The sequence below is a fragment of the Gigantopelta aegis genome, chromosome 4, assembly GCF_016097555.1.
Source record: "Gigantopelta aegis isolate Gae_Host chromosome 4, Gae_host_genome, whole genome shotgun sequence".
Taxonomy (NCBI): domain Eukaryota; kingdom Metazoa; phylum Mollusca; class Gastropoda; order Neomphalida; family Peltospiridae; genus Gigantopelta; species Gigantopelta aegis.
The window spans coordinates 29,551,137-29,562,871 of record NC_054702.1 but is presented as its reverse complement, the minus strand read 5'-3'; the positions used below and the strand labels follow the sequence as shown (position 1 = coordinate 29,562,871).

Here is an 11,735-nt window from a genome sequence, read left to right as displayed (position 1 = left end):
ATAATATTCTTCTGTCTCCTTTTCTTTCTTTTGTCCTCCTCTTCCATTTTTCCCATCTGATGTCCATCCGTCTCACCACCAAGCACACCAAGCAGCAAGTACTGGGTTTCTTTTGGTTGGGTAGAGGGAGTCGGTATTCTTTTATCCGATCCCCTCTGGGTGATTGCAATAGGTGCCTTGGCTTGCGAATATGTGTTAAATAGACTGCATACTAAAACTAACTGTCACACTTATTCTAGAAGATGGATTATATCACTCACTCAACCAATTCCAAACATGTTTGATATCCAATTTGTTTGAGTTCTCTGCTATACAGTAAAGAAGTAAAAAGCAAAAAAAAAAAAAACCCAAAAACCCCAACAAAACACACCCCTAACCCCCTCCCCCGGCCCTCTCCAAAAAAAGAAGAAAAAAAAGAAGAAAAAAAAAAGAAAGAAAATGAAACCCAACAAAGAACAACCAACCAAAAAACCAGTACTTTTAACTGAAATAAGAAGAAATTAGTCGGCTAATTAAAATGGGAAGCAGTGTGAAATAAAAGAAAAGGAATATTTGTTTAACGTCACATTTTAAATGCTGCTATTGGTGTCAAGTATTTCAGTACTTGGCCGTTAGAGTTCGAAACTACGAAACCCGCTGCCGCCATTATATTATAAAGAGAAAGGGATTTGTATGTGGACAACACATAACCACAGCCTTTAACGCACCAGTGACGGCGCACTGACTGAACAGTAATGTGAATCCTGGCAGAATAAACTGTTTCTCGAGGTAGCTGGGGATGGGGCATCGTGTGCAACAATATCATTAATCACATAGTTAAAAATAGCTTCCCTGTCCGCCTTTTTGCCACACAAAGGCCCAAAAACACATCGAAACTGGGTGTGGTGAGTCTGGCGCTGCCAAAATATAATGCATGTTCTATGTCATTGTTGCCAGATCTGTTACAAGTTCGCACTAGCTGTGTTTTTGTCACATTCGACTTGGTGCGTTTCTTTTTCGACTGGCACCATACTCGCCAGATCCAGTTCCAGACCCAGATCCAAACCATACTCCGTTTTTTTTTAGGCCTACGTTTTGGTACAATGTACTGCCTCTTTGATTTCAGGCGAACTTCCGACATCACCAGTCACTATGAGGAAGACGACGACGTTTTTCCTCCTAGTCTCCTGCTACCTGCTGCTCCTGCACGGACTGCGGCCAGAACACACCCAGAACCCAGTGTCCGATGAGGTTCCCATTGTCCCGTTCTCGCAGAATGAGGCCAACAAGGACGACCAGATCAAAATACCCGAACCGCCCCAAGACCCGGACCATAGAACTGCTAAAAAACCAGAATATGATGACAACACAGAACACAAATATATCAAGGCACTCCCTGCACAGGTCGATCCCAATGAGAACAAAGAGAGATGTGAAATACCGAAAAACACCAGACGTTGTGCATCCACAGGAAGACGAGTCGACACCAGACGTGACGTCAGATCGATGTCTATGGAAAAACGAGCAGATACTCGCCGTGCTGACACCAGGCGTGACGTCAGATCAATGTCCATGGAAAGACGAGCAGATACTCGCCGTGCTGACACCAGACGTGACGTCAGATCTATGTCTATGGAAAGACAAGCTGATACTCGCCGTGCTGACACCAGGCGTGACGTCAGATCAATGTCTATGGAAAGACGAGCAGATACTCGCCGTGCTGACACGAGACGCGATGAACGTACCTCAATAACTGTGGAAAGACGAGCTGATACTCGACGTGCTGATACGAGACGTGACGTGAGATCTATGTCTATGGAAAGACGAGCTGATACTCGCCGTGCTGACACGAGACGCGATGAACGTAGCCCAATAACTATGGAAAGACGAGCAGATACTCGCCGTACTGACACCAGGCATGACGACAGATCTATGTCTATGGAAAGACGAGCAGATACTCGCCGTGCTGACACGAGACGCGATGAACGTACCTCAATAACTGTGGAAAGACGAGCTGATACTCGACGTGCTGATACGAGACGTGACGTGAGATCTATGTCTATGGAAAGACGAGCTGATACTCGCCGTGCTGACACCAGACGTGACGTCAGATCTATGTCTATGGAAAGACGAGCAGATACTCGCCGTGCTGACACAAGAAGCGATGAACGTAGATCAATATCTATGGAAAGACGAGCAGATACTCGCCGTGCTGATACGAGACGTGACGAACGTAGATCAATAACTATGGAAAGAGGAATTGATACTCGTCGTGCTGACACGAGACGTGACGAACGTAGATCAATATCTATGGAAAGACGAGCAGATACTCGCCTTGCTGATACGAGACGTGACGTCAGATCTATGTCCATGGAAAGAAGAGCAGATACTCGCCGTGCTGACACGAGGCGTGACGTCAGATCTATGTCCATGGAAAGAAGAGCTGATACTCGCCGTGCTGACACAAGACGTGATGAACGTAGATCAATATCTATGGAAAGAAGAGCTGATACTCGCCGTGCTGATACGAGACGTGACGAACGTAGATCAATAACTATGGAAAAAATAACTGATACTCGCCGTGCTGACACGAGACGTGATGAACGTAGATCAATATCTATGGAAAAAAGAGCAGATACTCGCCGTGCCGATACGAGACGTGACATGAGATCTATGTCTATGGAAAGACGAGCAGATACTCGTCGTGCTGACACGAGACGTGATGAACGTAGATCAATAACTCTGGAAAGACGAGCAGATACTCGCCGTGCTGATACGAGACGTGACGAACGTAGATCAATAACTATGGAAAGAGGAATTGATACTCGTCGTGCTGACACGAGACGTGACGAACGTAGATCAATATCTATGGAAAGACGAGCAGATACTCGCCTTGCTGATACGAGACGTGACGTCAGATCTATGTCCATGGAAAGAAGAGCAGATACTCGCCGTGCTGACACGAGGCGTGACGTCAGATCTATGTCCATGGAAAGAAGAGCTGATACTCGCCGTGCTGACACAAGACGTGATGAACGTAGATCAATATCTATGGAAAGAAGAGCTGATACTCGCCGTGCTGATACGAGACGTGACGAACGTAGATCAATAACTATGGAAAAAATGACTGATACTCGCCGTGCTGACACGAGACGTGATGAACGTAGATCAATATCTATGGAAAAAAGAGCAGATACTCGCCGTGCTGATACGAGACGTGACGTCAGATCTATGTCCATGGAAAGAAGAGCTGAAACTCGCCGTACTGACACGAGACGCGATGAACGTAGATCAATATCTATGGAAAGACGAGCTGATACTCGCCGTGCTGACACGAGACGTGATGAACGTAGATCAATATCTATGGAAAGGCGAGCAGATACTCGCCGTGCTAACACAAGAATCGATGAACGTAGATCAATATCTATGGAAAGACGAGCAGATACTCGCCGTGCTGAGACCAGAAGTGACGTCAGATCTATATCCATGGAAAGACGAGATGATACTCGCCGGACTGTCACGAGACGTGATGAACGTAGATCAATATCTATGGAAAGACGAGCTGATACTCGCCGTGCTGACACGAGGCGTGATGAACGTAGATCAATATCTATGGAAAAACAAGCTGATACTCACCGTTCTGACACGAGGCGTGATGAACGTAGATCAATATCTATGGAAAAACAAGCTGATACTCACCGTTCTGACACGAGACGTGATGAACGTAGATCAATATCTATGGAAAGAAGACCTGATACTCGCCGTGCTGACACGAGACGTGATGAACGTAGATCAATATCTATGGAGAGACGAGCAGATACTCGCCGTGCTGATACGAGACGTAACGTCAGATCTATGTCCATGGAAAGAAAAGCTGATACTCGCCGTGCTGACACGAGACGCGATGAACGTAGATCAATATCTATGGAAAGACGAGCTGATACTCGCCGTGCTGACACGAGACGTGATGAACGTAGATCAATATATATGGAAAGACGAGCAGATACTCGCCGTGCTGAAACAAGAATCGATGAACGTAGATCAATATCTGTGGAAAGACGAGCAGATACTCGCCGTGCTGACACCAGAACTGACGTCAGATCTATATCCATGGAAAGACGAGCAGATACTCGCCGTGCTGACACGAGACGTGATGAACGTAGATCAATATCTATGGAAAGACGAGCTGATACTCGCCATGCTGACACGAGGCGTGATGAACGTAGATCAATATCTGTGGAAAGACGAGCGGATACTCATCATGCTGACACGAGACGCGATGAACGTAGCTCAATAACTCTGGAAAGACGAGCAGATACTCGCCGTGCTGACACAAGACGTGACTTCAGATCTATGTCTATGGAAAGACGAGCAGATACTCGCCGTGCTGACACGAGACGTGACATCAGATCTATGTCTATGGAAAGACGAGCAGATACTCGTCGTGCTGACAGGAGACGTGACGTAAAATCTATGTCTATAGAAAGACGAGCTGATACTCGCCGTGCAGACACAAGGCGTGATGTACTTAAATCAATGACTATGGAAAGACGAGCTGATACTCGCCGTGCTGATACGAGACGTGACGTGAGATCTATGTCTATGGAAAGACGAGCAGATACTCGTCGTGCTGACAGGAGACATGACGTGAAATCTATGTCTGTAGACAGACGAGCTGATACTCGCCGTGCTGACACCAGGCGTGATGAACTTAAATCAATGACTATGGAAAGACGAGCTGACACTCGCCGTGCTGATACGAGACGTGACGTGAGATCTATGTCTATGGAAAGACGAGCTGATACTCGCCGTGCTGACACAAGGCGTGATGAACTTAAATCGATAACTATGGAAAGACGAGCCAATACTGGCCGTGCCGATACGAGACGTGACGTGAGATCTATGTCTATGGAAAGACGAGCAGATACTCGTCGTGACGTTAAATCTATGTCTGTGGAAAGACGAGCTGATACTCGCCGTGCTGACACCAGGCGTGATGAACTTAAATCAATGACTATGGAAAGACGAGCTGACACTCGCCGTGCTGATACAAGACGTGACGTGAGATCTATGTCTATGGAAAGACGAGCTGATACTCGCCGTGCTGATACGAGACGTGACGTGAGATCTATGTCTATGGAAAGACGAGCTGATACTCGCCGTGCTGACACAAGGCGTGATGAACTTAAATCAATGACTATGGAAAGACGAGATGATACTCGCCGTGCTGACACCAGGCGTGATGGACTTAAATCAATGACTATGAAAAGACGAGCTGACACTCGCCGTGCTGATACGAGACGTGACGTGAAATCTATGTCTATGGAAAGACGAGCTGATACTCGCCATGCTGACACAAGGCGTCATGAACTTAAATCAATAACTATGGAAAGACGAGCCGATACTCGCCGTGCCGATACGAGACGTGACGTGAAATCTATGTCTATGGAAAGACGAGCAGATACTCGTCGTGCTGACACGAGACGTGACGTGAAATCTATGTCTATGGAAAGACGAGCAGATACTCGCCGTGCTGATACGAGACGTGACGTGAGATCTATGTCTATGGAAAGACGCGCTGATACTCGCCGTGCTGACACAAGGCGTGATGAACTTAAACCAATAACTGTGGAAAGACGAGCCGATACTCGCCGTGCCGATACGAGACGTGACGTGAAATCTATGTCTATGGAAAGACGAGCAGATACTCGTCGTGCTGACACGAGACGTGACGTGAAATCTATGTCTATGGAAAGACGAGCTGATACTCGCCGTGCTGACACAAGGCGTGATGAACTTAAATCAATAACTATGGAAAGACGAGCTGATACGAGACGTGACGTGAGATCTATGTCTATGGAAAGACGAGCAGATACTCGTCGTGCTGACACGAGACGTGACGTGAAATCTATATCTATGGAAAGACGAGCTAATACTCGCCGTGCTGACACAAGGCGTGATGAACTTAAATCAATAACTATGGAAAGACGTGCTGATACTCGCTGTGCTGATACGAGACGTGACGTGAGATCTATGTCTATGGAAAGACGAGCAGATACTCGCCGTGCTGACACCAGGCGTGACCATCACCTGACGAATTCTATAGAACATCACAGACTCTATATGCCACAAAAGGGGACAGAACAAGTTTCTCCTGTTATGAAGACTGGTGGTGACGACACAGATCAGATGGGATTCTTGGACCGAGGTGTAGAGGGGAACATTAAGCTGATGAAGATCAACCAAAGACTGCTCGATGCACCAACTACGTTCTGGTTAGTACAAAATGAATCCGGCTGAGAGGCCATCCTTAAAATAGTTTTTTAATCGTATTAACGAGATGAAATAATAATAATAATAATAATAATAATAATAATAATTGTTTTAACTCGCCTTCACTTTATTCAACCATTATTTCTTTTTTTTTCTTCTTCTTCAAATAATGTTAATAATCAGGTGCGTGTGCAAGAATGTTTCAAGGGATGTGTCTGTCTAGATTGTGGAACTGAAATGAAACTCTATTAACGTGCCCATATCTAATGAAGGTTCAGGCACGCCCATCGTCAGTAACTAAGTCCGGGACAAATGTAGGAAGGTATGTAGCCCGAGCTCTCTGACTGTAAGAGAGCTAGACGGACATTTGGACATAAACACGCTCTCATTACAGCGTGTTTATGTCCAAATGTCCGTCTAGCTCTCTTACAGTCAGAGTACTCGGGCTAGAAGGTATGATGTACAAGACATCTGCCCTGAAGAGGTTTCCTAGAATATACATATTAAAAAAAAACCGTACAGTTATATTTCATGGGAACGTGCGATCCCTGCACATGTACCCAATTTATTAATATTATTTCAAAATGTAATACCGTCCGACGTATTCTCGACTTAAACGATATTTTGTTCAACACTCGATACCGCAAAGTCGATAAAGGGGAATAACTCCAATGTGTCAGCGCTCGGTGGTGTCGTGGTTAAGCCATCCGACATAAGGCTGGTATGTACAGAGTTCGCAGTTTGGTACCGGCTCCCAACCAGAGCGAAATGTAACAACTCAATGGGTAGGTGTAAGACCACTACACCCTCTTCTCTGTCACTAATCACTAACCAACTAACAACTAACCCACTGTTTTGGAGCGAATTTCACAAAACGTCGTACATTTACGTTTGCGAATAGCAGTTAAACCGGTCATATGTTTACATGTGTTTGGAATCTGTTTGACGCATAAAATGACATCATTACGGAAGATGGAGCATTTTATTGACAAAAGAAAACGTATTATGTGTATTTTAAACTATATTTGGTTTATTGCTAATAGTAACAAGAACGGTGGTTTAGTCGTAAATTTACGTTTACGTGCAAAACTAGGCTTACGATGTTTAGTGAAATTGGGCCCTGGACAAACAGCCCAGATCGCCGAGGTGTGTGCCCAGGACAGCGTTATTGTACCTTAACTGGATATAAGCACGAACATAACTTGAAATGAAATGACTGAAAGTGTTTCATATGTAAAAGAAATCAGCACGTTTTAAGGCTGGCTTTCATTATACTTTAGTATTGAATGGTGTATACCCTTTTTACTCTCTTGGCTTGGTGTATAATGTTTATCTTCCTTCTTAAGATGTCGGTGTGTTCATTACCATCATCACAGCCACTGCTTATTATTTTATTAGATACAATATATTTCGTATATAATTACCTCTTTGATCCTCAGCTATATATCCGACGCCATTTAACCTTAATTAAATGTGATGAGTGCGTCGTTAAATGAAACATTCCTTTCTTTCTTTCAAAAGAGGAATTGAATGTAAGTGATGCCTTAAAGGCAATAGTATATTTTCGGGCACCCGACCCTAGTAAATAAAAGGGCCAACCCTTTTACATACATTCATTTTATTTGGATCCGTTGAGGTAAAATATAGTTTTCAAAAATAATATATCTATATATATATATATATATATATATATATATATATATATATATATATATATATATATATATATATATATAATAATAACGTTGACTGACCCTACCTAGTTTGTTTCGATATATTCCTTGAAAAGTTGTAGGACCAATCTACGTCAAGGTAACAGATTTCTTATTGTCAAAAAAAAAAAATGTGTAGCACCTTATTACATCAGAGACGTTGGAGCGGTGGGGGGGGGGGGGGGGGGGGGGGGGGCGGGGCTGGGTCCCCTCAATAATTCCAAATCAAAAATATTATTGGTAGTAAATCTTAAGGCAGAGATGAATTTAACTTGTAGAATTCAGAAAATTGCATTTCATGACATCTAGTTTTCAAAACGTTTACGGGGAATCATACCCCGATCCCCACTACAAACTTTGCTTTGCGACCTCCATCTGTCAGACCCCCCCCCCCCCCCCCCCCCCCCAATGTCTACTTGCTTCCGCCGTGCCTGTACATTGTTTAAACCAAACATAGTTTCAATGTACATAGTGCTAAAGTGTCGTTAAACAATTCATTATTTTACAGGTCCCTGGATGCGGCCGCCGTTATTCGAGCCCTGGTCCTTGGAACCGGTGCATTTCTTGCCAACAGAAAACTTGCAATGAAGGCTTTTTGAAGTGGATTACGACTGGACCGCCCAACACAACCGAATTGGTACAGAAATGCCACAGTTCCTGGCACCCAATCATAGACCTGTACACCTGTTTCCACTGATTCGCTGTACAGTAACAATTAGTTATTAAGCGTAACATGTATTCAGACCTGTACATTTGTGACATTTATTGATTTAATATGAAACCTGAGTCGCTCCACACGGTGTATGATCAACATAGGTCGAATGTGTAACTCGGACTACACGTTTCAAATCTCGGATTGGTCATACTTAAGGACTTTCGTCTGGGAATCCCTTGTTTTAAATAAAATTTATTTAAAACAATAGAGGATTGGCAAACAGCTTATTGTCCATAACATAACATAACATATAACACACAGTCAAGATAGTCTTCACAAAACATATACGGATATTTGCTAATTACTAATTACAAATACGCACACACGTACGCAAGCACGCATGCACACACAGACGTAATCCCGCGCAAATACGAACATACACACGCACACACACACACACACACACACACACACACACACACACGTATTCCTATTTGGCTGTAAGCAGTGCCAAACGTTTTGGATAACTTGATGCGATTCGAGCTAATATAAATATTTATCATAAAACAGTGATTGCAGATTGGAAATATTTAATTAATTATGGAGACTTTACTTATAACAATGTTGTAGCTTTATATTTTATGTCTGTGATATTATTTTCTTCAATTTTATTATGTTCTTTGCCCTAGACGACAATGGGAAAAATTAGCTAACCGCCAAAGAATTATTTGTGAATTGTACATTTTAAATATTTTGTCATCATTTCGGGGTTTTTTTTTGTACATACTGCTGTATTTATATAGAATAAACCATCAATGATCAATGCTTTACCAAATTGTTGTTTGTGTTGATTCATTGACAGCTATAAATAGTCGGCACTAGATGGCAGACGAGCTCAGCCAGACCTAGCAAAACAACAACAACAACAACAACAACAAACTAACGTTTGCTAGACTGGTTTATGTGCTTCACATTAAACCATATGTCGGACTTCGTCGGTGGGTCCATTGGGTTATTTCTCGTTTCTGCCAGTACACCACGACTGGTATATCAAAGGCCGTGGTATGTGCAATCCTGCCTATGGGATGTTGTATATGAAAATTCCCTTGCTACTAATGAAAAATGAAGCAGGTTTCCTCTCTTAGGCTATGTCTAAATTACCAAATGTCTGACATCCAATAGCCGATGATTAATTAACCAATATGCTCTAGTGGTGTCGTTAAACAAAAACAAACTTTAACGTTTAAAAAAGGACCGGGATGTAGCCCAGTGATAATTCGCTCACCTCATGTGCGGACGGTGTGGGATTGATCCCCGTCGGTGGGCCCATTGGGTTATTTCTCGTTCTAGCCAGTGCTCCGCAACTGATTGTACAAAGGCTATGGTATGTACCATCCTGTCTGTGGGATGAAAGACCCTTATTATTAATTAATCTAAAAGGGTAACCCAGGGAGTGTCTGCAGCAGTTGGTTTTCTCTCTAATTATCTAATCATATTATGCCCGACGTCATATGTTAACCCTCATTAAAAGTGCTGAATGCATCGTTAAATAAATTAAATTCTTTAAATTCAAGTTATTTCTTAATCAGTTGGAGGCGAGACGTAGCCCAGTAGTTAGGCGCTCGCCTGATGCGTGGTCAATCTAGGATCGATCCCCGTTGGTGGGCACATTGGGTTATGTCTCGTTCCAGCCAGTGCACTACAACTGACATATCAAAGGCAGTGATATCCTGTCTGTGGGAATGTGAATATAAAAGATCCTCTGCTTCTAATAGTAAAAATGTTGCGGGTTTCGTCTCTAAGACTACATGTCAATATTACCAAATGTTTGACATCCTATAGCCAATAATTAATAAATCAATGTGCTCTAGTGGTGGAGTTAAACAAAATAAACTAACTTTAAAAAAACCTTAACAACAATTTTCTTTAAACAAGCGTAATTCAAGTTATTTCTTGATCAATTGCGTATCCATGTAGCTCTACGGTAGAGCGCCCGTCTCAAGTGTGATGGGTCTTAGGATCTATTGCCCTCGATGGACTCGCTTTTTTTTTCTTCTTTTTTATTTGGTTGACATCCCAATCTGTGTCCAAAGATTTGTAACGCAAAAGGCGTGATATGTACTGCCCTGTAAACAGTGTCTATGGGAAATTGCCTATAAATGATTTCTTACTGCTTTTCAGAATAAGAAGCCTAAGTGACGGCAGCGGGTTTTCTCTTTTTGTTTGTTGACGAATTAAACGTATGTTAGACTCCAAGTAGTCGTAATTTGAAATGTGATGAGGCATCGTTACACAAAATCAAAACCAAAACCAAAATCAACAACTGAACAATGATTACGTAATGATTTATTAATGCAGAGCATTGTAAATAGTTTGTAGAAAAATGTGTAACACCTACGAAACAACCGCGGTACAAAAAGAATAATAATATATACACTAATATAGCACATATAAAAACATATTGCAATAAAAAATTACTATACATAAATAACAATGTACATGCACTTCACGAATCACCAACCAATGGCCATGTTGGAATTAAATACATAAATGTGCAGGACAGCTAAGCTTAAATAATAACAGAATAAAATTTTTTTTTTAATTAAATTGAATGTGCAGGACAGCCAAGCTTGAATGTTAATCGAATTAATCCACACACACAAAAAATGAATTAAAATGAATAAGCAGGATAGCCAAGCTTGAATATTAATAGAAAAAACACGAAAATGTATTAAAATAAACGTGCAGGACAGCCAAGCGTGAATATTAATAGAATAAAATCAGGAAAATGAATTAAAATGAATGAACAGGATAGCCAAGCGTGAATATTAATAGAATAAATTACGAAACTGTTTTAAAATAAATAAGCAGGACAGCCAAGCTTGAATATTCACGGAATTAAAAAAATCCCCCAATGAAAATGAATCTGCAAGAGAGCCAAGCTTGAATATTAATAGAACAAAATCAAAATAATGAATTAAAATGATTGTTTTAGGACAGCAAGCTTAAAATAGGAACAATGTATTAAAATAAATATGTAGGACAGCCAAGCTTGAATAGTCACAAAATTACAAAAATGAATTAAAATGAATATGCAGGAAAGCCAAGCTTGACTA

General features: G+C 42.1%; 1 protein-coding gene across 1 annotated transcript; it reads left to right on the top strand.

Annotated features, from left to right (window-relative positions):
- The first annotated feature begins 4,332 nt into the window (after positions 1 to 4,332).
- On the top strand, positions 4,333 to 8,563 carry LOC121369782 (eukaryotic translation initiation factor 3 subunit A-like). The gene is made up of 2 exons (XM_041494840.1): positions 4,333 to 6,254; positions 8,473 to 8,563. The coding sequence occupies exons 1-2, from the start codon at positions 4,333 to 4,335 to the stop codon at positions 8,561 to 8,563; spliced, it is 2,013 nt and encodes a 670-aa protein (XP_041350774.1).
- The last annotated feature ends 3,172 nt before the right edge of the window (positions 8,564 to 11,735 follow it).